Below are 27,393 nucleotides of genomic sequence, written 5' to 3'. Positions count from 1 at the left end.
TGTTTCTTTTGATTTGTATTCTTTTGTACAGTTGCGACTACAGTCATCCATACTGAGTTGCAGTTTATGTAAAGGTGTAAGAATAATGTTGACACGATATGTTGAGTGACGGACCGACGAAATATGATGTTACGCTTGTTGAAAGAACAGGTGTGATTTTTTAGATTGAGACTCAAAGAGAGTGCGTTTCGAACAGCTACGTTTTGGATAATGCCAAAAGGATTCTGTAATGTTTCGGATTTTGTTTTTTGAACTACGTATGTATTCCATGAGTTTTGATGAATTTCTTTTTTTTTATTTTTATTTTTTTTATGTTGACTTTTGTAAAGACTAAGATGTCTTCGAGGGGGGAATGTGAATGCCCCTGCTAAGGAGCCTTCCGTGTTTTTAGATTCTTTGTTTTGTTTGTGCTTTTGGTCTAGCTTGATCTTGATCTTTTATTTTTCTTTATTAAGTATGAGCGTCCTGGTACGACCTTTGTTTTTGTTTTACTGACGTTAAATATCGTAACGAACAAATTTATAAACGAGAGTGTGGCCGGCGTTTTTCTGATATTACATGTGCCTGAATGGCTTACGCTGGACATCATGCTAGCCTATGGAGATTTTCCCCACGGAGCGCACGGATCGCACGCTTTGTAACGGTAGAAACCTAGTTTTTGTGTTCACGCGTAGTAATTTTTCGTTCACCTTCGTGGTTGATAGCCTGTATTTGTCGTCACTTACTGGGAAGCCATTCACGGAACAACATGTTTTTAGAATAGATAGATTATTTTGCTCTGTTCCTGGACCCAGTTTTCTGCCAGCCTCCAGTTTTTATCAAGTTAATTTGTAATGTTTATGTTTTAGTTGCTCGCCTTGAGCCTGTTTAGATTAGATAGGTGCTGTCAAAGTTTCCACTGTGCTTGACGTCACTGGCTTGGGCGGAGTGGTAGAACGCTCCGCGCTTCTCGCTCCACGCTCCGCGCTTCTCGCTCCACGCGCTTCTCGCTCCACGCTCCGCGCTTCTCGCTCCACGCTCCGCGCTTCTCGCTCCACGCTCCGCGCTTCTCGCTCTACGTTCTACCACTCCGCCCAAGCCAGTGACGTCAACTCTACTTTCTAGCATCATTTCATTTTCTAAACCTAGTTTAGCTTTTTTCCGCCACACTCCAATATAAGTCCATTAACTCTCCATAGGTTATGCTTAGCCTTTATATGATAATATTAAGAACTGCTCCCTATGACGGTATGACCATATCCACAATAAAACTTTGATTAATTTTCCAATTCTAGTGTTCGTTTTGGTTTGTGAGCGCGTCGGTTCTTTGTAGCATCAAAATTACATCCTCCATTAAATTACATAAGTCATCTTAGAATCTTTCAGCAACTCAAGGGCAAGCACAATTATCAAAGAATATATTTTCGTGGACTTGGTCTTTAACAACAATGGCGCCTCGTTTTGGTGCTGGACGGCTGTTATGAATATTCCCGGACAGTAAGCCTCCCGTAAACCATCACAGATACTGTCAGGCTTTTACACACAGTACAAACACCCTTCCATTTGAACGCTCACCAAACGGGAACATCCTAGGTGCCCTTTGTAAAGAGCGAGCAATTTTTTTGGCTTACGTAAGTGTAGCCTATGCGATCGTAACTTTGTCTGTCTGTGCGTGCGTGCGTATGTGCGTATGTGCGTATGTGCGTGCGTGCGTGCGTGCGTGTGTATGTCTGTGATAGAAACTTTAACATTTCCGAGTCTATGGATTACGTCAGTCTCGGTCAAAAGTGTTCGACGTGTGTGATAGAAACTATTTGAAGACGTCACATTATGACGTAAGAGGGTTAGACGTCACGCAAAGGAATTACTGAAAGTCTCGGTCATTGTTATTGTGAGCGGGCCGAGACTACTTGGCAGATCCAGGGTCTCGCTTTCTTGCACAGTTTCACCTATGCTTACTGTGTGTGTGTGTGTGTGTGTGTGTGTGTGTGTGTGTGTGTGTGTGTGTGTGTGTGTGTGTGTGTGTGTGTGTATGTGTGACGGAGTGATTGAGTTTGTGTTACTGTTTGTCGATTTCTTACGTGAGCCTTGAAGGCTTCGCCTCTTGTTAAAGAATTAATTTTGCTGATTGTCTCGAACACTTTTTGGACCCAATCTGAACTCAGGTCAAAAATGAGTTACTTCCCTTCGGGTCTCATTCTATCGATGTAAACTGGTGATAGCCGTGGATCGATGATTATCAGAATGTTTTTGGACCGTGGTGGGTTTTTGCGCTAGACCTAACTTTTAAAATCTAAATAATAAATTGACAGCTTGTTACACAAACATTCTTTAATCATAAAAGAATTCTTTTTTCGTCAAGACAAGATCAGTACAATTCTAAGTTGTGAAAGTTTGAAAAAAAGAAAAGCCCGGAAGCAGGGTCACGCAAGGGTCGTAGCAGAAGACAGTTTAGTGCATATCGCCGTTCCTCTCAACAGTCAAAAGCCATCGCTAGAGTTCTTGTGAACCACAGCCGTTTGTTTCGTGCATAAAAACGTGCTATTGTAGATAAGCTGACATCGAGTCGCATTTAAATGACTAACTGACGACTACATTGTGAAAAAGGGAAACTGGATCAGACGGGTTCACGATGGCTCAGGGGTAAGATAAACCACGCAAAAATAAATTCTTTGAAAATTGTTCGCTCTTTACGGAGGCACCTGGGATGTTCTCAATCGGTGAGTGTTTAAATGAAAGGGTGTTTGTACTGTGTGTAAAAGCCTGACCGTATCTGTGATGGTTTACGGGAGGCTTACTGTGCCTTTAATGTGAGTAACTACAACTAAAAAGAGAATGCAATGTTTAACAACAAAGCAACACGTTAGTGCCAAGCCGCCATAGCACGTTATATGTCAAAGAGAGCACCGCCCTGATATGGCCCTTCGTGGTTGGCTAGGCGTTAAGCAAACAAACAAACAAACAAACAAGCCGCCATACAAAAGACCAAACAAGCTTGCAAGTAGTTGGCACATTGCACAACCTGTTCAGGATAGTAGATAAGTTTTAATTTCTCCTCAAATGCGAAAGTTGTCAAGCTATGCTTATTCTGATTTTTTTCATTGGTACGTTAAGTTTTTGTCAGGTTGATTTTTGGGGTGACCCTCATTTGGACGATGGTCACGCGACCCCTGTAAAAGAAATCTTTAATCAAAAAAGCGTGCCAAACAGCCAATTCGAGTCTTTAATGGCATAGAAGTTTGAATGAGATGAAAAAGGTTGCAATAGTTGTTTTGCCAAGTTTATTTTGGTTCATGTACTCAACGGGCTGTTGAGTTCTTTACAGGACCATGATTAACACCCAGGAAGCACTAAAAGAGTGACGTGACCAATGTTTACCTGCATGATTTCATGTGCTTGTTAAGGATCGACCTGTAAGGGAATCCTTTCTCGCATTTTCTACATTTGTACCTTTCGTATGCATGTTCTTCATGTACCTTCTCGTGTTCTTTCATGTATCTTTCGCAGCCAAACTCTTTGTCGCAGACCATACACTTGTAAGAACTCTCGTTCTCTGGGTCGTGTTTATCTTTTACATGCTTGGCGAGGGTTTTCTTGTAAGAAAATCGCTTCTCGCACTCCTTACATTTCTTACATTTGAAATGTTTCTCCTGCTTCAAGTGAGCTTTTAAGTCACCCCTAGAAATGAAATATTTTGGGCAGCATGGACAGGTATGCCTTTTCTTTGTGCAGTTTTGCTGTTCTGTGTCAGAATTCTGCTGAGGGGACTTGCAAGGGTTGCTGGGTACCTCATCACGGCACGGACTATCTCTGGAAACTTTGAAAGGAGGCTGACAGTTCTGAACAGACTTTTGAAATTGGTTCAGTATACCTCCAGCGTGGCTCGGGGGAACCTTGGATTGGCTGGAGGCGCCACCTTTGGGGTTTCGATAATGCCTTGGACGTTTGCCTTCGGCCTTGAGGATCGTTGTAGACAATGGAGTTACAGATGTGGTCTCCAAGGCTTCCGTTTCCATGTCCCTGTCTATCCGTGTGTCTGAAACAAAATCAGAAAATGTGTTTCTTTTCCAAGTCATAGTTATCAAAGTGTGATGAAAGATGTTTGTTGATATGTATTTCCAAAGGTTTTCAGAGAGAAGAAAGAACATATTGGTCTATAATTTGAGGGGTTTAAATTTGCAGAGGGAGAGAGAGAGAGAGAGAGAGAGAGGGAGAAAGCGATAGGGGGGGGGACGCGTCGGATGGAGAGAGAGAGAGAGGGAGAAAGCGATAGGGGGGGGGGGGGGGGACGCGTCGGATGGCAGGGATAAAGAAAGAAACGAAATTAGAAAATGTGTTTCCTTTCTAAGTCATATATAGTTATCAAAGTGTGATAGAAGATGTTTGTTGATATATATTTCCAAAGGTTTTAAGAGAGAAGAAAGAACATATTGGTCTATAATTTGAGGGGTTTAAATTTGGAGAGAGAGGGGGAGAGAGCCAATGGGGGGGGGGGGGAGGCGTCGTATGACAGGGTTAAAGAAAGAGAAAGGGAGAGAGGCAAAGCATGTGAAACTGACAGAATGAAACAGGGAAAATGTACGATGTTTAAGAAAAGAGGCTAAGGCAACTATTAAGCTGTATAAAACATCAGTTTCGATGTTCATGTCACATTTTACTCCACAAACCATGCAACGTTTTGCCTTCTTCTTGAACTGGGCAAACAAATGGTATATTTGATGAATTCAACAATTCTACATTTTAAATTTCAATATTGACAAAGTTGGTTATATGAACACGCACTGAGATAGTGAGCATCTGTTTTCATGGGAAGGACTGAGCCTTAGCACACACTGTGGCTCTACGCTACGAATGAGAAGTCTTATTTCACAACATTATTTTCGAGTTGTATTGGATGCCCTTTGTAAGGTCAGTGTTTGTGATAGGGGCGACATTATATATGAGATGTGAAAACCCCCAGGTAACCAAATCAGACTTGAGCATACAGAAGTGAGAGAGAGAGAGAGAGAGAGAGAGAGAGAGAGAGAGAGAGAGAGAGAGAGAGAGAGAGAGAGAGAGAGAGAGAGAGAGAGAACTTTGAACTTTATTTATTTATCGAGGGTAACAGAATAAGCAAAGTATACATGCTTTTTTTCATCCGGCCCTCGCCCATTGAGGGTAACTCGATTAATAACAAGAAGAAATAGAAGTTAAGTTAATTACAATACAATTTATATAATTAACATGTCAAAAAATACCGCCCTGATATGGCCCTTTGTGGTCGGCTGGGCGTTAAGCAAACAAACAAACAAAACAAATGTCAAAAAATTGAAAAGACATTTCAAAATGCATTATGAATATCAAGCAATGATGTAATAAATATTTATTTATTTATTTATTTATTAATGTTTTTTTAAAAATTTATTTATTAATTATTTATTTATTTTTTATTAATTATTTATTTATTTATTGATTTAATTTTTTTTATTTTTTTTTATTTTAATTTTTTTATTTATATATATATTTATTCATTTATTATTTATTTATTTATTTATTTCCAAGACAAAAAAAGAAGAGAGAGAGAGGGGGGGGAGAAAGAGAGATTGAGACAGAGAGAGCTCGAGAGAGAGACGGGAAGAGAGAGAGGGGAAAGGATAGGGAGAGAGAGAGGGGGAAGGAGAAATAGAGGGAGAGAGAGGGAGGGGGAGAGAGAGAGGGAGGGGGAGAGAGAGAGGGAGGGGGAGAGAGAGAGGAAGCAAGAGAGATGGAGGGAGAAAGAAAGAGGATGAGAGAGAGAGAGAGAGAGAGAGAGAGAGGGTAAAGATAGAGAGGGAGAACGAGAGAGAGGGAAGGAGAAAAAGAGAGAGAGAGAGAGAAGGGTATAGAGAGAGGGAGGGGGAGAACAAATACACTTTCCTTGTACTGCCAAAGCATCAACACCCTTTAGTTAATGTCCTTTTCTAAAAACAATGATCTTGGTTTTTTCAACATTTATATACAAACATAAATCTGTACACATTTTGTTCAGTGCATCAATTTGATTTTGTAGCCCTCCTGGAGAACCTGACAACAAAACAATATAATCACCAAAAAGCAGTACTAGCAAAATGTCAATCAATCCCAGCAACAATTGGATTCCATGCATACCATTTCTTGCACAAATAAAGCAATCTCGTTAATAAATATGGAAAATAACAAAGGACTCAAAACACAAACCAGTTGGGCAATCACAAAATTCCGTTGATGCATTATGCACCCTGATACAAGAAACAACAGAATCATAAACTACAACAAGATCATTCATGAACTTTCCTGATACCCACACTTCTCACACATAATCTCAAAAAGGTGCCTCCGTTGTACAGAATCAAAAGCTTGCTTTAGGTCTACAAAACAAACATATAATTTACCACCTTTTTTTTCTAAACGCAATTTCTATAATGGCATTCAGTGTAAAAATTTGGTCAACTGTGGAAGAGAACCAAAATGTCCAAGACCAAAAATCGAGGCTTGAAAGGTCGAGAGCATTTGGTCAAAAGTCAAAGCGTGGAGGTTGACAAAAGGTCGAGTGCAACAAAAGGTCGACAGCAAAAGGTCAAGGACCACATAAGGTCGACGATTGAAAGGTCGATGAGTCGCACACCCGGGGTTATTGTCAGCATGAAACTGTAAGTTTAGATATAATAATAATAATAATAATAATAATAACGGGCATTAAAGCGCCTTATCAGAAGTTCAAAGCGCGTGACAACAATACATGTATACAAAAATCATACAATCACTGTCAGATTCAAACAACACATCATGCACATCTCACATCCCCAGACTCTATACTAGGGAACTATCCGTAATGTTGTTGGAACAAGTGAGTTTTCAAATTGGACTTAAAAGATGAAATGGATGGAGAGTGACGTAATTGAAAGGGGAGTGAATTCCATAACTGAGGTCCATAATACGAAAACGTGCGGAAGCCATGAGCCTTGCGTTTAAAGCGACCTTGACGGAGAAGTCGAGCATCATCAGAAGAACGAAGGGTGCGAGAGGGAGTGTAGAGGGAGACCAGTTCAGAAAGATAGGCAGGTGCCGATTCAGAGATGATATTGTAGCAGAAGCAGGCAGCTTTATACCTAATACGTTCAGATACAGGAAGCCAGTGAAGTTCTTTCATGAGAGGAGTGCAGGGTTGTCGATGCTGTGCTCTGAAAATGAGACGTGCAGCAGAGTGTTGTATTTTTTGCAAGGGTTGGAGGGTGGAGTCAGGGCAGCCTATGAGAAGGGAGTTGCAGTAATCTAATCTGGACAGAATGCAGGATGTAACGAGAGTTTTAGTGGCATCAACAGTGAGAAATTTTCTTATGGAACCTATTCTTCTGATCTCAAAGTAACATGTCTGACAGACTTTTTTGATGTGTTGTTTCATTGAGAGGTGGGAGTCCATGATGAACCCAAGATTCCTAGCACTATCAGAGAGAGAAATGTCACTAGAACCTACTGTGATGGAGGCTGGAAGGGCCGAAGCAAAACAGTCTCGGTGCTGTGGCCAGCCCTATACGCTGACTGAAGAGGGTTGCAGATGTTGTTGGTTTCAAGGTGGGAGAGAAGCTGACTAGGCACTACTTTTTCCAGAATGTTAGAATTGAATGGCAAGTTGGAAACAGGCCTATAGTTTTTCAACTGATTTTTATCCAGAGATGGTTTCTTGATCAAAGGTTTAACTACTGCAGTTTTCAAGTCCATTGGCACAGTGCCAGAAGTGAGAGAAGAGTTGATTATGTTGGTTATGATGGGAAGAAAAAGGTCAAGGTTTTCATAAAACAAGTTGGTGGGGATGGGGTCTAGCTCACAAGACTTTGGCACTGTGTTCTTCAAGATCTTCAAAACAAACTGCTCAGATACAGGAGTGAAGCTATCCAACAAAGAACCAGAGAATTGTGAAGCCGGAGGCGAAGCCACTGGTGGAGGAAAGCTATTTCTGATGATTTCGATCTTCTCAGTGAAGTAGTCAGAAAATACAGTTGGCAGGTCCTTAGAGTCATGGGTGGTGGGGAGGCTGGAAACCGTCTGTTTGCCAAGCAGAGAATTTAAATTTTGAAAAAGTTCTTTGCATGTTCTACTACCTATAATCTGGGCAGAGAAGAAAGCAGTTTTAGCGCCTTCAACTAAGTCATTTACTTTGCGTAAATATATTGTCCCACTAAGGTTTCTGTGACTTATCTTTGCGAACTATATATGTAACTATTTCGGGGTTTTGTCATTATAAAACTGTGTCATTCTTCATTATTGTACAGTCCTAATATAAAACTGCAACCTCCAAAGGTTTTTTTTTTCAAAGTATCTCTGGGTCTCTGTCTCAGTGTCTGTCTGTCTGTCTGTGTTTCTCTGTCTCAATTTGCCTCTCTCTCTCTCTTTCTCTTTCCCTCTCCTTCACACTGCCAATGTGAGTCTGTCTCTCCCGCTCCCCGTTTAACAAGGAATGTTTGAGAGAACCAGACGTGTTTCAATACATTTGAATGACTGCTGACTGGCTGGGACAGGCTGATCTTTCTTAACCCAGTGTGGGATTTTCAGTGGGGCGACCACCCCCAACCCAGCGCGTCCCCGGGTGGCGGATAGGGGAACGGTCTTCAGATATGGAGATCAGCCGCTTGCGGCCGCGGACCAAACTGGCTCCGGGTGGGATCCCGGCAAATCCTCCCCCCTGTGCTCTCAGGGTAGGACGTACGGGCCATGAGCTAAGGGTGAGGTAACCCCGACAGAAAACCCCGAATGCTGAAGACGGAGGACCCGGGCCGCACGGCGCATTCTAACAAACCACGGGTACACGCACTTACGCAAATGATGACACAATCAACCAGCACAGATGGAAATGGCGCTCGCCCATTGAGGACCCCCCAGGGTGGAGCAGCGTCGGGTCCCATGCCTCAAAGGGACCCAGCCCCAACTACTGGAGGTCCCTCCCGTCCGTCTTGTCACGCCAGGGGATGCGGGAGGAAAGTGACTGGCACCACCACAACCAGGAAGAAACCCAGTCAGCAGCGACCTTTTCAGGTCATGCACTGGAACGCAGAAAGTATCCTGAACAAGAAGACAGAGTTGGAGCATATCCTGCATGAGAAGAACATCAACATCTGCTGTATTCAGGAGACGCACCTGACACCCCAAAAGTCCTTCAAAGTGAGAGGCTACCAATGCCTTAGGTCCGACAGAACAGACCGAAGCAAAGGAGGAATCCTGACCCTCATCAGGAACAACATCAATGCCTGTTTGATAGAAACGCACATGGAGGACTCCGAATATCAGGTGATTCGAATCCAGACGAAGACATCAGAATTCCATCTTGTCAACTTCTACTGCCCCAATGATAGACACCTCGCCCTTGACACGATCACCGCAAAGGCCTCCAACTTCATCGTGGTGGGTGACTTCAACAGTCATTCACAGAGTTGGGGATATGACCACCTGGATCGGAGAGGAGAAGAGGTGGAGAACTGGCAGGACGACAAAGGTCTCATCCTTTTGAACAGTCCCTTTGACTGCCCTACATTCTACTCCAGAAGATGGCACACTACATCAACTCCTGACCTAGCCTTCTGCACGGAAGACATGCACCAGCTAACCAGCAGAGAGGTCGGAGAACAGCTAGGTGGAAGTGACCATCGGCCAGTCTTTTTGACCCTGGGCATGGAGTCCTGCACTGAAGCTTCCTTCCCACGGTGGAACTACAAAAGAGCGAACTGGTTCCTCTTTAGACACCGCACCAGCGAACTCACCAAAGACATCAGAGTCGAGGGTCGAGACATCAACATGGTGGCGAAGGACTTCAACATGAGCATCCTCAGAGCAGCGCGTGAGTCCATTCCCAGGGGTGCCAGGAGAGACTATAAGCCCTACTGGAGCAATGAATTGCAGGAACTGGATGATGATCTGGCAGACGCCAGAAGGGAAGCAGAAGTCAACCCGTCACAAAACAACAACATCCGCCTCCAGGAAGCCAAAGCCAAATTTCTCAAAAAGAAGCTACAGGCAAGACGGAGAAGCTGGCAAGAGAAAACAAGCTCTCTGAACCTTGAGAAGGATGGCAGAAAGCTCTGGAGGCTCACCAAGCAGTTGAATGATGAGAACACCAGCAGAGGAAAGATCACATTAGAAGAGAACGAGAAGGTGCTAACTGGAAAGCATGCTGCCAACCAATTTGCTGAAAGCTATGCAGCTGAGAGCAACCTCCATGTTAGCCCCGAGAAACAGAGAGAAGCAAGAAGAGAGAAAAGAGAGAGACCTGCCAGACAGTCGACAGTGGACGCCATGAGTCAACCACTCACACTCCACGAGCTGCACTCAGCTCTGAAAATGTCAAAGGCGAAGAAGTCCCCTGGCCCAGACGGCATCACCAACGAGATGCTAACCCACCTTGGTAGTGCAGCAGAGAACAAGCTACTCGAGGTCTTCAACAGCAGCTGGCAAGAAGGATCGCTACCACAACTCTGGCGAGAAGCGATCATGATCCCCATCTTAAAAAAAGGGAAGGATCCAAAGAAGGCCGCCAGCTATCGCCCAATCAGCCTCACCAGCTGTGTTGTGAAGACCCTGGAGAGAATTGTGAACGAGCGCCTCAGGTGGTACCTGGAATCCAGGAACCTCCTCGCCCCTGAACAAGCTGGATTCCGACAGTTCCGCAGCACTGAAGATCAGGTCACTTACCTGGCGCAAGAAGTTGAAGATGCCTTTCAGGAACAGAAGCTGGTCTTCGTCACCTGGATAGATCTTCAGAAGGCCTTTGACAAGGTCTGGAAAGATGGACTCCTTGTAAAACTGCTGAGGAAAGGCGTGTCCAGCAACATGTACCAGTGGATTCGCTCTTACCTCTATAACCGCAGGGCAAGAGTTAACGTCGACCAGACCAAAAGCAAGAAGTTCCTCCTTCGTCATGGCGTCCCTCAGGGCGGAGTCCTCTCCCCCACACTCTTCCTTCTCTTCATCGACGATCTGGTGTCTGAGATGCCCAAGGGGATCAAAGCTGCTCTCTACGCAGACGACCTTGTGATCTGGTGCAAGGAGGAGCACGCAAGTACTGCCACCTACAGAATGCAGCAAGCGGCAGATAGGCTGAACGCATGGGCAGAAGATTGGTGCGTCTCCATCAACAAGGAGAAATCCTCCACCACCCTATTCACACTGTCGCCAAAGCAGAAAGCGGGAACCATTAGGCTTGGTGGAACTCCTCTGAGAGAGGATGAAGAAGCAACGTACCTTGGTGTCACCTTTGATAGACGGCAGACCTGGAAACCACACATTGCACAGGCAGAGACGAAGGCCCGGCGCAAGCTAGCCATACTCAGGAAGCTGGCAGGTACCACCTGGGGAGCGAACGAGAAGATACTGAAGACAGTATACCAGGGAACAATCAGACCCCACCTCGAGTACGGCTCCACAGCGTGGTCAACCTCAGCCAAGACAAACCTGCAGACCCTTGACCGTGTGCAAAACCAGGCCCTCCGACTCATCACTGGTGCAATGAAATCCACGCCCATCAAGGAAATGGAGAAGCTTACCACCATCCAACCCCTCTGTCAGAGAAGAGAAGCCAAGACTATGGTACAGGCCGAGAAGCTCAAGTGCCTACCCGACCACCCCATGAAGCACAGACTGAGCAACCTCACCAAGAACCGGCTCAAACGGAGCAGTTTTGTACACGAGAGCAAGAGACTTTCTCGACAGTACAGGGAAGTCCTCCCACAGAACACTCTACCTCTGACTCAAGAAGAAGAGGAAACCCCCAAGGCAACAGAGAAACCAGGCATCCAGATCTGCACCAGTGTTCCACATGTTACCTCAGGAGAAGATCAGAATGACACAGCTCGACAGGCACTCACCTTAGCCCTGATCGACGAACAGTACCCAAAAGAGGCGTGGATCCATGTATACACCGATGGATCAGCAACTAACGCCGTGCTCAATGGAGGTGCAGGCATTCTCATCCAGTTCCCTGGGGGACATACAGCTACATCCAGCGTTGCCACTGGCAAACACTATAAAGCAGAAGCAGAAGCTCTCATGCAGGCCGCCTCCTTGGTTCAGGACTCCGCAGACCCTTGCTACCAAGTTGTCTTCCTCTCGGACGCCCTTTCAGTCCTTCAGGCCCTAGAGAACGACAAACTCCCACAGCTGGCCAAAGCATTACAGATGGTCAGACAAACCAGAAGAGTTGTCCTCCAGTGGATACCAGCACACTGTGGCATACCAGGAAATGAAAGGGCAGATGAGCTGGCGAAAGAAGGAGCCGTGGAAGACCAACCTGAAAACAGTGTCAGCTTTAGTGAGCAGAAGACAACCATCAAGGCATTGATGAGGCCAAGGACAAACAGAGATGACTACCACACAATGTCCAGAGAGCAGCAAGTCAACCTCATCAGGCTGCGTACTGGCCACAACAGGCTCAATGCTCACATGAACCGAAAGTTCAAGCTGGCGCCATCACCAACCTGTGCCTGCGGTCAAGAAGACCAAACAGCGGAACACATCTTACAGCGATGTCCCTTACTAGATGAGGAACGAAAAGAAGTGTGGCCGTCACCAACTCCCCTGCAGACCAAACTATACGGCAGTCGACAGGAGTTGGAGAAAACGACAACATTTATCACCAGTGCTGGACTGATTGTGTAACCTCTGCGAACACCAAGAAGAAGAAGAGAAGACTGCTGACTGGTAAATCACGCCTCATCGTTCTTATTAGATATTGATGAGCATGCAGTTTTCTGAGAGGAACAGCTTAGCGCGTATCTTTTTAGATTTTGAAGAGGATGTGGGTGTTTTAGATGAATTCTTACCTCTGCTGGATGACTCAGTCACTGGGTTAGAAGACAGCTTCGTACGCTTGTTTTTAGATTTTGAAGAAGATGCAGCTGTCTGAGGTAGGCAGTTAGCTCCGTCCGAAAACACAGTCTCCAGTTTGGGCAACAGCTTGGCACGTTTGTTTGAAGATTTTGAAGAGGATACAGTCCTCTGAGCTCGATTCTGAGCTTTGCTGGAAGACTCACTCTCAGGGTTTGATGGAAGCGCGGCAGGTTTTCCATCAGCTTTAAAGATAATCCGGCATGTCCGAGCTTCCCCTGCATGGGTCTTCATGAAGTTGTTATTCTGTTCGCCTGAAACAAACACCAGAAAAGTATCATCTCTTATCCATCTATATCTTGTCTGATTCTATGTCATTGGTAAGCAAGACCAAGAGAATAACGTGCATTGAAATTAACAAGCGACTGTCATCCTCCTTGTTCATTATAGTTTCAAAGATAGCTATTCACTCAGGTGCCAGGAGACTGGTTCCGCATAACTCTCACTTACTCTGTTGCATCAATCATTTACTATACGGACACAAACATGCACTACTTTGTAGTCTCGGCTGGCCGCCTAAATATGAATTTGTGTCGGCCTCAACTGACCACAGGTATGTGTGTGTGTATAGAGCGATTCAGAGGACCGATCTTCATGAAACTTTACATGAGAGTTCCTGGGTATGATATCCCCAGGCATTATTTTCATTGTTTTGATAAATGTCTTTGATGACGTCATATCCGGATTTTTTGTAAAAAATGAGGCAGCATTGTCACACTCTCATTTTTCTACCAAAATGGTTGAAATTTTGGTCAAGTTCTTCGACGAAGCGCGGACTTTCGTATTGCATTTCAGCTTGAAGGCCTGAACATTAATTAATGAATTTGCTTATTAAAGTTGTCAATAAAACAATTGTTTGCAAACAGATTTAAAATTGATTGCATTGTATTACGTATCTTCTCCTGAATTCAAAATTATATAGATATGTCATGTTTACTCTAAAAAAGTAATCAGAATGAAAGAAAATAGGTTCAGTAAGTACTACGGAAGCGTACTTTGCGGCGGCGAGCGTGACCCGTCTCGGTCTTCGGTATGGTTAGCCTGGACTATCTGAATGTAGTCTCGGCGATGATTTTTTTTGTGGTGTTGATCTTGACTAATAATGGAAGGGCACTGGTTCTGTGCGACGCTTAGTTTTCGAGATAGGTGTGACTGACGAAGAACAGGACGTCACATTCCAAATAAGCACGACTATGTTGCAAGTGGAAGCCGCTGAGATTGCATTTCTTCGGGAGGTTTCCGCAAAAATAGATATTACACGATTTGCGCGAAACAGTTGAAAAGCAGACGATCTCTGAGATCTCTGTTCGTCTCGTGATAACGTTATTTTGTATGATAACGATTCACTTGCAAACTAAAGTATACAATTTGGTGCGTCAGTGGTAAATGCAAACAGAAATGTGCAATACAGACAAAGCAAACAAATAAAAGTGTTTTTCTCGTGAAAATGTTGCGTTGTGCGGGTGTTTGGGTGGCCACGTGATGTACACAAAGCAAAGTGCGGGACGGACTCTGCTCTGTGCTATAACACTGGCAAGTTCAAACACGAGAAAAACGATTTCGTTATGCGGGCAGCCACGGGGGATGTATGTATTTTTCAAATGGTTGTAAAATAAGTCTTGTATTTATCACCGTACTCAGGTCCTGTCACGATTTAGTGACATGGATCGAGAAAGTGTCACTCTGTGGGGTGCCTTTCTCGAGTTGCGACAGAAAGCGCCTGTGCATTCTGTCAACCCCCGGGGTTTTAGCTGACCGAGCATAGCCGAAACACGGGGATTTCTTGTTGCAAGGGTTTCACGTGGGTGATTTCTGCTGTCAGGGCAAAACTGACGGTAACTGAACTGGGTACGTGACAAGGTGAGTCACGTGATATTGTCAAGGTTGTCTGTGTGAGACAAGTAACGGCACACTCGAAACACAGCGGCGAGAGAGAAGCGTCGGTGTCTTATTTCCTACGAGTTTGAAGGACTTCATCACGTTAACTACTTCACTGTATATCAACGTGCCGTTCTGCTTGCACAGTAGGGCTTCTAGGAACTTCAAGTAGAGACCGCCTTCTCACTGTTTACATGCTGGCTGACGGACGAGGCGTCAAGTTTCTTCGCAGGCTGAGCGGGGAAGGAATTCCAACCCATGAAGGATTCAGCGCAAGAGGGGGATGGCGGTATTTTCGCTGACGAGCAGAAGCCATTCAAAAGGAAGCGGATTCGCTTAAAAAAGAGAGCTACCTACATTAGGCTGTTGAGGTAATAAATCATTATTTAACGCTGTTGACGAGTCTGTGTTTGTGGAATGAAATACTCTATAATTTGCTCTTTGTGACGCTAAAATACTAATCTGTATATGTTTTTTGCAGATATGGAGAGAAGGAAAGAAAATAGCTGATTTGTTGTTGTAAAAGTTCGTTTGTGCAGGCCCACGTGCTCGATGAAATATGTAAAGGTGACATGTTTAAAGGTGGTGTGTGAGGGGTAGCGTGGCATGTTTAGTGCACCGATGCTTTTTGTTGCAGCCTTCTTTTGCTTGCTGTATTTCAACTGCCTACGTCTACCAACTACTTTCTACGTTACTACGGGATGCTGTAACCGGATCGTCCGCGGTATGATGTAACCTGCTAACCTGATGTACTGGTGATTTGCTGTCTCTGTCGTCGTCCTACCAGCTACAACTCTACTATTTCTGGTAGACTACGGGGAGGACCTTCAGCGACTGAGTGAGGCGCCTGATGTCTCCACTGTTCCCTGCTTCGTTGCCACGCCAGCCGGCACTACATTCAACGGAGCAGTTGTGGAGACTATAGACTAATCACGGGCCGCCCACTCAGTGGCAAAAAGCTAAGTGCACCATGTCTTTTGCACCCTTCTTACCACCAAGTCATCTGTTGTATTTATGATTACACTCGAGTGGTGATAACGTGGGGTGTGTGACACCTGCATGAACTAGCACTTTTAGGCAGAACAGTGACTTTCCTAACTATACACGGGATCAGCGTGTTATTATCATTTTCTATACTTTAACTGGCATTTTGTCAGTGACCACTTATTTTACGTTTTGAACGTAAAAAGAACATCTTTTGGAGTTAAGTCTCGAGGGAGGTGGCGTGATATTACATAAACAGGCGTCTGAAACTTATACTTTTGTTGATTCTATTTATTTGTATGACTGTGAGAGTGGATCGTGGTGTGGTTAGTTAGTTAGAAGTAACAAACCGTTCATAATCACTGTATGTGATATATTGAAACGTGACAGGCCCTGTTCTTTTTTTCGTCACACCTAAAACCGTTATTTCTTGTGAGCGACGCAGCATTATAAATGTTTTTATATACGCTTCACGCGACTTGTTCTACTTTGTGTATGTACCTGAAAAAGGCTCTAGGGTTCAAACGTTGCTTTTATTTGTTCCGTATTCTTCATTAACAGTTAACAAGCAGTATTTTGTTGTCCTTTTATCAACCTGGAATTGTTAAGGTATTCCTGGTGTGAGATGACATCATTACAACCACCGTACCCGTACGTGTGGTGTTGGGGGCGATTTGGGATCGTTTCAGGCCATAGGTAAGCTTGACCTTAACTCACTGTACTGACCTGGTCTGTAGAGGCTGGACCCTTCCTGATTCATAGCAGGGGGCAATCCAGAATGAGGCGGAGAAGGAGGGGCGCTGAATCCCTCCTGCGCATGCTCCGAGGTTGTTACCCCGTGGCCTGGTGATGGTTGAGATGTGAACGATCCCCTGGACTCAGGCGATGTGATGCTATGCTGCTGGTCGGGTGAGCGCGGGGTGGACGCTGATTCGCTGCTCACTGACGGTGGACAGGGCGTGTACAGATTGCTTGGTACACACAAACAAAAATCAGTATGAGCATCACATGCTTTAAAGGCCAACTCCGCCTCCCGTAAACCATCAGTTTCCGATTACAGACACTGTCAGGCTTTTTAATACAGTACGAACACACTTTCGTTTGAACGCTTACCGCTAGGGAACACCCTAGGTACTCTCGTCTGGCGTTGATTGTGATCGGAAACTGAGGGTTTACAGGAGGCGGAGTGGGCCTTTAAGAACGAAAAAAGAAAAAAACACAATTCACAGATTTAAACTTAAGTGATATTTTGTTGGCTATCAGCATGTTACATGTCATTTTTCTCCAAAATGTTCTGTGGACCTTGTCTGCCCGTTCCTCTTCAGACCTTTTTTTCTGTATCCAAACTTTATTCCCCCTTCTGCTTCTTTACCTCTGTAAACTTGAAGGGCTGGTTATTTTTCGATAAACATCCAGCAACCAAACAATTAACGAGCCAGCAACAGCCTGAATCCTCGACAGCGCATGGGTTAATAAGCTGTTCTGTGTCGGCACTACTTTTGCGACTGAAAAGTTCTGAACGCTCTAATGTACAAAATATACATCTCTGGAGCAAACAAAACGAACGTGCCGCATTTAAACTAGCACCTACAGGCTTGAACACATGAATCTCCATATAAAATCCATGAGTTCGGTTGTTTTTTGACTCGAAATCTAACAATCACCCGGCAAGCAAGTTCCAAGGCAAGTAACTCTCACACTGTGTCTAGCGACAAGAGTAGTTCCTCTTTCAAATTTCTTTGCATACGGTTTCTTCGACCGAAAGACTGCAATCCGACGGTCAGTTTTGTACAATATTTCATTTTATAAACAGATCACACGCAACCGAATGCACACATCCCATCTTTCTTTCTTTATTTGGTGTTTAACGTCGTTTTCAACCATTCAAGTTTATATCGCGACGGACACATCCCATCAATGTTAAGAACATAAAGCGGTTTCATACAGTGTTTTGCCCCCCCCCCCCCCCCCCCCCCCAATAACTTCATACAGTATTTAACGTTGAAACTCGGGTGCAAGAGTTCGTCTGCTTAATCCTATTTAATGAAATAAAATTTCCTTAGCGATACCAAAACATGAACAGAACACACAATATCTGCCTTTACGGCCACAGCAGAATAACAATTAACGTAACTGTGTAGCCTACTTGGTTTTAGTACAAAACAGGGAAACTGACATGAAGTGTTAACAGAATTGAATGATTTTCACGGAACTATACAACAGATTGGTTGAGGGAATAGGATTCGATCAAACTTTAGCACAAAAACTCCTCTTTTCTTTGATTAACTAAAGAAAGGAGGAATAAAGAGGTTATATACCTCGTCTCAGTGATTATCAAAAATAATGGTCTCAGTTCGCGGGGGCCCGGTAGCTCAGTTGGTAGAGCACTGGACTTGTGATCGAAAGGTCGCAGGTTCGAATTCGGGCCGGGACGGACACGGGTCAACTTTATGTGCAGACCCAGAGACGGAAGCCATGTCCCACCCCCGTGTCATCACAATGGCACGTAAAAGACCTTGGTCATTCTGCCATAAGTGCAGGTGGCTGAATACACCTAAACACGCACACACCTGGGTAGCGCGACTCCGTTGCTGCTAGCTTTCCACTGGGAGGAAGCGACCCGAATTTCCCAGCGATGGGACAATAAAGTAAGGAAAAATGAAAATGAAAATGAAAAAAGTCCTGAAAAAGCTCGCTGAAGCTCGCATTTTTCATGATCCGCTACCTTCGACCATTATTTGCAATATTCACTGAGACTCGGCATGTAACCTCTACGTAGTGCCTCCAATGCTTCCCCAGAATTATTCATCAAGAGGAAAGCAACGGATGGATCATCTAAGCTGTGCTTGCAGAAAGTAATATAAAATACCGTCACAAGTTTTTGGACCTACCTTTCATGGTAAAGCGGTAACGGAGGGTTGTATGAATTCAAGGTTTCACAAGGGCTGAGAACACTGAAATCTGGTCCACTACCAGGCACGATGGGAGTTGAAGGCTTGGCAAAAGTGGAGGACGAAGGCAGTCCACCTCCTGTCGTGGACATAGAAATAGCAGGGGGTGCATGTGAACTGGAATTTCCAGCGGTGGAGCTAGGGCCTGGAGAGAGAGACCCCTGCTGAACAGTGTCGGTACTGGAGGACTTGGCTGTGGCAGACCTGCTTGTAGAGACAGCAGTGTTGCCGCTGAAAGGCGCAGTGGTGATCACTGAACTTCTGCTCAGACTTTCTGTCCTGGATATCACGGGCAGACTGGGAATGGGTCTGATGCTGCTGCTGTCAATGGTGCTTAGCTGCTCATTATCCATGTCACTATCCATTGGAACAGTGCTGCTGCTGTTTGGGTCTATCTGCGTACAAGACCCCACCTGAGAGCTGCCAACATTCAATGTCTCTTCTTCTGGGCGTATGTTGCCGCTGATGGATTTTGGAGCATTCCTTGGGTCAGGGAGCATCGTAGTGTTCGGTTCATGTCCCATCATCCCCAGAACAGGTGCTCCCCCCGTCATCCCAAAGTAAGGTAAATCTCCATGGTTATTATGCATGATGCAATGTGTGCCACTGCTTGGCGTGTTTCCAGAATGCACGTTACCTGGTTGTATGTAATTTTGCATGTTCAGTATCCCGTTCATACTGTTTGAGAAACTGGCCGTCTGCCAATCGATAGACATACTGCCTGCTGCTGGGGGGTTGTCTGTCGTGTTTCTGGCCGGACAATCACTGGGCATGCTGCTTGGAGGAAGATGAGGCACGTAGCTTGGCTGTATGTTGGTCTGGATTCCCCCAGGAGGCACGCTGTTCGTCAGACCGCTGTGAGGCACAGTACGATTCATCATGGCAGGTGGCAGATTGCCGTGGGCGCCAGCTGGGGGGACAGTACAGGGTCGGGCGGTGTTTGCCATGCTTCCATAAGGAATTCCGTTCATCCCACCGTCGGGAAGCACGTTTAAAGGCATCCTGGCGGCAGGTGGTAGGTGTCCTGGAGTAGTGAATGGAGGCACATCGCTCAGTTGGACGTTGTTTGACAAGCTACCATAATGCATTCCGTTTAAGCTGTTTATTGGACCGCTGGATGGCACACTGTAACGCATCCGGAAAGGTGGGCGATGAAATGGATTGACAAGGGGAGGCGCATGATTAGTTTGGCTGCTGTTTGACATAGCTCCATGAGGCATAAAGTCAGGGGACATTAACTGGGGCAAGCTCCTTGGTGTCAGATTGCCTGTCATGTTTCCAGGCTGAATGCTGTAGGTCGAGCCACTGTGAGGCATGTGTTCTAGCTCCACACTAATGGAGAGATTTGGGGAACCATTGGGCAAGGAGCTGGTGAGGTCATTGTTCGTGCTATCCATTCTCTGTGGAGCAGACATTGGGATCTGGCGCCCTGAGTCTTCAGTCTCGCTGCTCATGTCCAGTAAGCCTACAGAGGAGAGATAAGAAAATGCAAGAAAAATAATAATAATCAATGTAGTTGATTGTTGAAAGTTTGACGCATTTAAAATGATAACGGATGTACCATGTCATAATACCTAACACATAATTAAGCCTTGAATAACTAGTAAAATGAAACGGTCGTTCATTCTACCGACCACTCATGTACACTTGTCTTTAAAGAGAAAAATAAAGACTTGATGTTACTGTTCTGTCTTTAAAACCTGTTGTTGATAAACGAAACATTAAATGAATGGTATTGATTTAAAGGCTCGCGTAGCACAGTTACGTCGGTTTTAATTGTACACCTACTGGAGAGAAAAAAAACTCCGTGTCTATTTCCCTTTTCACATCATTTTATTTTGTATTATCTCTTTTGCTTCCTCGCAGATTAAGGAAGTGAGCATTGCATTTTGAAAGGCGTGCTACAAACAGAAAAGGGGCGAATGCCAGGTGGTGCAGGGGAAAAATGACCGCAAAGTTCCTATAATAAAATATACTATTAATGAATTTGAAACATGGAAGGTCCATGGGGGATTGTTCTTCAGTTGTTGCTGGGTTTTGTTTTGTTTAGTGGGTTTTTTGTATGGCAATTCATAGCGGGAATTCTGTTTAATTTGTTTACATTCACGTTTTATTTAGCTGCCCTTGATCGAAGCGGTTATGGAAACAATGGGAACGCATCAACATACAGATCATTGAACGCATTATGTTGAATTTACGCGGGTGGTTCATGACGCGAATTTGTGTGCTTTGCAAGCGATTTTGATGATGATTTTTTTACCAGCGAAAAAACACCGGGTAGCTCTAAAAATCAACCGGTAAGTCATACCAGGAGCCAATTTTGTTCCGGTATTTTCTCATTTCAACCGGTAAATTACAGGTAATTACCGGTTAACTCCAATACTTCACGTTGTATTTAATTAGTATGTAGCCTAAATGATAGTTTCTTCAAAGTCTAACCACAAAACACTATTTCTAAAATATAAAAAATTAAGTAGATGTGCAACGCCAAGGCACTGCATACCCCAGCGAAAGACAAACCTCTCTCTCTCTCTCTCTCTCTCTCTCTCTCTCTCTCTCTCTCTCTCTCTCTCTCTCTCTCTCTCTCTCTCTCTCTCACACACACACACACACCAAGTCACACACGCACACATACACACACTTACTCACACGCACTCACTCACTCTCTCACAAAAACTTCATACACACAAAACACACACCCATACGCACATATGGACAGAGACGGACATACACACCTTTACAAAAACACATACATGCACACACTTACACTTATGCACACACACACACACACCACACACACACTCACACACACACACACGAGTACATACTCATGCATGCGTGCGCGCACACACACACACACAAATACACACACACACACACACACACACACACCCCACACACACTCACACACACACGAGTACAGACTCATGCACGCGTGCGCACACACACACACACACACACACACACACACACACAAATACACACACACACACACACACACACACTCACACACACACACGAGTACAGACTCATGCACGCGTGCACACACACACACACACACACACACACACACACACACACACACACACACATACACACACAAATACACACACACACACACACACACCACACACACTCACACACACACGAGTACAGACTCATGCACGCGTGCGCACACACACACATACACACACACACACACACACACACGCACACACACACACACACACACACACACACAAACAGTAACACTAACACATGTGCACAAAATGGACACAAACACACACACCGCGCGAGAGAGAAAGACTACAGGGAGGCATGACGTCATGATGCATTAATTGACGTCAAAGACTTTCGACCGTGACGTATTCTTCTTACGCGAGCTTTATCCATAGACTTGGAAACTACGGAATTTCTACCCGTCCAAAGCAGCCTTGGGTGGCGTTTGCTCAAAAAATGGGGGCGCCAATTTTACCCACCCCCAGCCAGCAAGACATTAGCGGCCGATAATCGGCCGAACACCCTTCAAAAAGTCGGGCCGGTGACGTCAAAACATACGACGCGGGTGTTGGCCCGACTAACTTTTGCAAAGAGGCAACGAGGCGGCCGATAGGCGGCCGAACACCTGCACTATGGCGGCACGCATCCGGTCCGATGTTAATCGGCCCGATGACTTGTTTGACCTGCGGTCCGACACCTTATGCCGACATCGGGAAGATATCGATTTCAGCGGGAAGACATCGGGACGATGTCGGCATAAGGTGTCGGGCCGCAGGTCCAACAAGCCATCGGGCCGATTAACATCGGACCGGATGCGTGCCGCCATAGTACAGGTGTTCGGCCGCCTGTCGGCCTCCTCGTTGCCTCTTTGCAAAAGTTAGTCGGGCCAACACCCGCGTCGTATCTTTTGACGTCACCTGCCCGACTTTTTGAAGGGTGTTCGGCCGACTATCGGCCGCTAATGTCTTGCTGGCTGGGTGCAGCTACAGATACAGCAGTATGTACCACCACCCCCCCCCCCCAAGTGTAACAGTGCAAAATTCACTTACAGCTACAGCAGTATAACCCCCCTCCCCCCAGTGTTACAGTGGAAAACAAACCTACAGATACAGCAGTGTGTACAACCCCCCCCCCCCCCCCCCCAGTGTAACAGTGCAAAACACATCAGCTACAGATACAGCAGTATGTAGAACCCCCCGCCCCTACCGCCCTCACTGTAACAGTACAAAACACACCTACAGCTACAGATACAGCCGTATACACCCCCCCCCCCCTCAGTATTACAGTATAAAACACACCTACAGCAACAGATTCAGCAGTATATATACAACCCCCCAAGTGTAACAGTGCAAAAATTACTTACAGCTACAGCTACAGCAGTATGTACACCTCCCCTCCCCCTTAGTAACAGTGCAAAACACACCTACAGCTACAGCAGTATGTACAACCCCCCCCCCCCCCCACCACGGTAACAGTACAAAACTCATTTACAGCTACAGATTCAGAATTATGTACATCCCCCTCCCCCCGCTGCCACCACTGTAACAGTACAAAACATACCTACAGCTTCAGATACAGCAGTATGAACAACACTCAAACGCCTTCCCCCGTGTAGAGTGCAAAACACACCTAGACCTACAGCTACAGTAGTATGTTCAACCCCCCCCCCCCCCTCCCCGCCTACTGTAACAGTACATAACACACCTACAGCTACATCAGTATGTACAAACCGCCCCCCCCCCCCCCAAGTGTAACAGTACAAAACACGCCTACAGCTACAGATAGATCAGTATGTACCCCCCCTCCAAAGTGTTACAATGCAATACCTACAGCTACAGATACATCAGTATGTACACCCCACCCCCCAAGTGTAACAGTGCAAACCACACTTACAGCTACAGATTCAGCAGTATGTACTCCACCCCCCCCCCCCCTGTAACAGTGCAAAAATCACTAAGTTGTAACAGCTACAGCAGTATACCCCCCCTCCCCGTACAGCTACAGCAGTATAAACAAGAAGGGCAAAGCCCATACGACTCACATGCTTGACCTTTACATGACCTTGGCCTTCAGGGTCAAGGTCAAACAACTAAACCTAGCAATGACATCATATACTAAGAACTGCTTTACACATTTTTTCTACCAAAATACATGTGACCTTGACCCAAGGTCATCCAAGGTCATGCAACACAAAGCTGTTAATTCAAGACATAGGAAGTACAATGGTGCTTATTGGCTCTTTCTACCATGAGATATGGTCACTTTTAGTGGTTCACTACCTTATTTTGGTCACATTTCATAAGGGTCAAAGTGACCTTGACCTTGATCATATGTGACCAAATGTGTCTCATGATGAAAGCATAACATGTGCCACACATAATTTTTAAGTTTGAAACAGTTATCTTCCATAGTTCAGGGTCAAGGTCACTTCAAAATATGTATACAATCCAACTTTGAAGAGCTCCTGTGACCTTGAAGCAAGGTAAACCAAACTGGTATCAAAAGATGGGGCTTACTTTGCCCTATATATCATATATAGGTGAGGTATTCAATCTCAAAAACTTCAGAGAAAATGTGAAAAATGTGAAAAATAGCTGTTTTTTAGAACACATTTATGGCCCCTGCGACCTTGACCTTGAAGCAAGGTCAAGATGCTATGTATGTTTTTTGGGGCCTTGTCATCATACACCATCTTGCCAAATTTGGTACTGATAGACTGAATAGTGTCCAAGAAATATCCAACGTTAAAGTTTTCCGGACGTCCGGACGGACGACTCGGGTGAGTACATAGACTCACTTTTGCTTCGCATGTGAGTCAAAAATCACTAACAGCTACAGCAGTATGTACCCCCCCTCCCCGTACAGCTACAGCAGTATATCATGCAGCTACAGATACAGCAGTATGTACCCCCCCCCCCCCCCCCCCAAATGTAACAGTGCAAAATTCACTTACAGCTACAGCAGTACAACCCCCCCCCTCCCCCCAGTGTTACAGTGGAAAACAAACCTACAGATACAGCAGTGTGTACAACCCTCCCCCAATCCAAGTGTAACAGTGTAAAAAACACCTACAGCTACAGCAGTATGTACACCCCCCCCCCCCCTCCCAACTGTAACAGCTCAAATCGCACCTACTGCTACAGATACAGCAGTGTGTTCAACCCCCCTCCCCCCCCCCCCCCCCCCCGTGTAACAGTGCAAAACACACCTACAGCTACAGATTATGAGATACAGCAGTATGTACAACCCCCCCCCCCCCACTGCAACAGTACAGAACTCATTTACAGCTACAGATTCAGAATTATGTACACCCCCCTCCCCCCGCTGCCACCAATGTAACAGTACAAAACTTCCCTACAGCAGTATGTACAACACTCCACCGCCTTCCCCCGTGTAGAGTGCAAAACACACTTAGAGCTGCAGATACAGCAGTACATGTTCAACCCCCCCCCCCCCCCCCCCCCGTGTGCAAAACACACCTACAGCTACATATACAGCAGTATGTTCAACCCCCTCCCCCCCTACTGTAACAGTACATAACACACCTACAGCTACAGATACATCAGTATGTACAACCGCCCCCCCCCCCCCAAGTGTAACAGTACAAAACACACCTCCAGCTACAGATTCAGCAGTATGTACCCCCCCCCCCCTCCCCAGTGTTACTGTGCAAAACACACCTACAGCTACAGATTCAGCAGTATGTACACCCCCCCCCCCCCCAAGTGTGCATCAGTGCAAAACACACCACCAGCTACAGATAGATCAGTATGTACCCCCCCCCCCCCAAGTGTTACAATGCAATACACACACCTACAGCTACAGATACATCAGTATACATACACCCCACCCCCCAAGTGTAACAGTGCAAACCACACTTACAGCTACAGATTCAGCAGTATCATGAGTATGTACTCCACCCCCCCCCCCCCCCCCCACTGTAACAGGACAAAACACCTACATCTACATATACAGATACAGCAGTATGTACTCCCCCCCCCCCCCCCCCCACTGTATAACAGCAAAACTAACATTAAAGCAAGAAAATCCAAAATCACTTACTCGCTGGATCCGTCGGTTGACCTCGAGTTGACGTTAACAGCTTGAACACACCTGTAGGTTTCCATCCGTCCTTGGCTACACAATTTTAACTTGTCAACTATCACCGCCACCACGTGGCACTGGGACCAGCACTCAGATTGAGATCCCGAGGCGACATTCGTCTCGGATAACATATCATCAATGTGCTGTACAACATTCGCAAGAATGTCTCTTCTTTCGATATTAACTTGAACTAAGAAAACAAATAAACTTCGGTCACGCGGGAAAGTAGCAGCTAGCCGGCCATGTTCACACTCAATCTTGTTTGTACCGTAAGGAAAGCTATAAGAGTATTTCAAGTATATATGATGGCGTATTTTTAAAATGTAAAACTCATGGTTTGAGCTCATGCTGTATTTGATTGCAAATATACAAACAAAACTTACAATTAATTATCCTACTCCTATGTGAAAAAGTCAACAAATATGAATAATTTAGTTTCGCATTTGCAGAGTCATGTCACGCCGTTCCCGACGCTTGAACAGGGGACGTAACAAATGTTAAAATAATGATAATAAATTCAAGTTGTTATCTCCCGTAACTCTGCATATTTTTATCGACAGCAACATTGCGTCGGGCCGATGTCGGGGTTTATTACGTACATTTGCCGAGTTTTACACACAGGCAAACTATATCGGCGCGACAACGGACGTCGACACACGACATTTGACGACGTCACCCGACTGAAATCGTCAGTCGGCCGACGAAAGCTTGCTAGCTGGGAGTATGGTCCCAATTTTTGGTGAACTTCCATCTCCAACTGTGGCCCATTTTCGGGCACAAAGAATCCTTCTTTATCATGTATTATTCGGTATGCACATTTCTCAAATCGATTACAGTATAGCGTTCACGGGATACCTCCAGCTTCGCTGGGATTACAGAATATACAAACAGGTCTGAAAGCTCTTCCTCACCTGTACGTCGTGTTCCATCATCCTGCATGTCCTGTGGATTCATACCCAACTTTGATAGCGCTTTTTTAGCACTTCCAATGCAATTAAGGCGGTGACTATGAGACTGGTCAATGCTGATGCTGAACAAGGAATCCAGCAGCTGCTTGTGCTTCATGATCTCCGCTTTGTTCCGGTCAGCACAGGCCAGATTAAGCAGTGTAATCACCATGTTTGCGCACGTTACCCATTCTGAAACCAGACCACTGCAAGATATCACTTGTCTGCTGACTGTCCTTATTACAATCACTTCCTATCAGAGAAATGTTTGTGAACAGTTATTTGTGTCGACTCCATGATGATTTTATGTCACGTAGGTACGTCATTTTTCTACTGTACATAAATCCATGAAATTTAATTCTTGAAACTTGATACACGCACGATATTTTTCATCGGGAAGTCAAATGCATTCCTGACAATGAGTGTGTTGAGGGGGAGCGCGTGCGTGTGTGTGTGTGTGTGTGTGTGTATATTTGTGTGTGTGTGTGTGTGTGTGTGTGTGTGCGTGCGTGTGTGTGTGTTTGTGTGTGCGTGCGAGTGTAATAGTTAGCAATAAATCAATGAACCGAATGTGGGTTTCGACCATAACAGATGGAATCCAACCAAAATAAGAACAAACAAGCATGACATTTGATCATTGGTGTGTAAAAAAAAACCCACGAAAATTATTTCGATTTCTGTCC

At 45.3% G+C, this 27,393-nt stretch overlaps 1 protein-coding gene across 1 annotated transcript; it reads right to left on the bottom strand.

Moving 5' to 3' along the window:
• Positions 1-1,565: 1,565 nt before the first annotated feature.
• LOC138979737 (uncharacterized) lies at positions 1,566-26,893 on the bottom strand. Its single transcript, XM_070352478.1, has 5 exons — positions 26,675-26,893; positions 18,600-20,124; positions 16,435-16,679; positions 12,783-13,100; positions 1,566-4,015 (listed from the first exon to the last, which is right to left on the bottom strand). The coding sequence occupies exons 1-5, from the start codon at positions 26,880-26,882 to the stop codon at positions 3,354-3,356; spliced, it is 2,958 nt and encodes a 985-aa protein (XP_070208579.1). The 5' UTR covers positions 26,883-26,893; the 3' UTR covers positions 1,566-3,353.
• Positions 26,894-27,393: the final 500 nt, after the last annotated feature.

This window comes from Littorina saxatilis, linkage group LG11 (genome assembly GCF_037325665.1).
Source record: "Littorina saxatilis isolate snail1 linkage group LG11, US_GU_Lsax_2.0, whole genome shotgun sequence".
Classification (NCBI taxonomy): domain Eukaryota; kingdom Metazoa; phylum Mollusca; class Gastropoda; order Littorinimorpha; family Littorinidae; genus Littorina; species Littorina saxatilis.
Note: the sequence above shows the minus strand (reverse complement) of the source record. Positions and strands in the feature narration are given on the sequence as shown.

Coding starts and splice junctions, on each gene's coding strand:
- LOC138979737 (XM_070352478.1), bottom strand. CDS start 26,882: ATGGTGATTACACTGCTTAATCTGGCCTGTGCTGACCGGAACAAAGCG. Junction 16,680..18,599: donor TTACCGCTTTACCATGAAAG/GTAGGTCCAAAA, acceptor GTGTGTACCAAG/CAATCTGTACACGCCCTGTC. Junction 13,101..16,434: donor GTCCAGCCTCTACAGACCAG/GTCAGTACAGTG, acceptor TGTTTGTTTCAG/GCGAACAGAATAACAACTTC.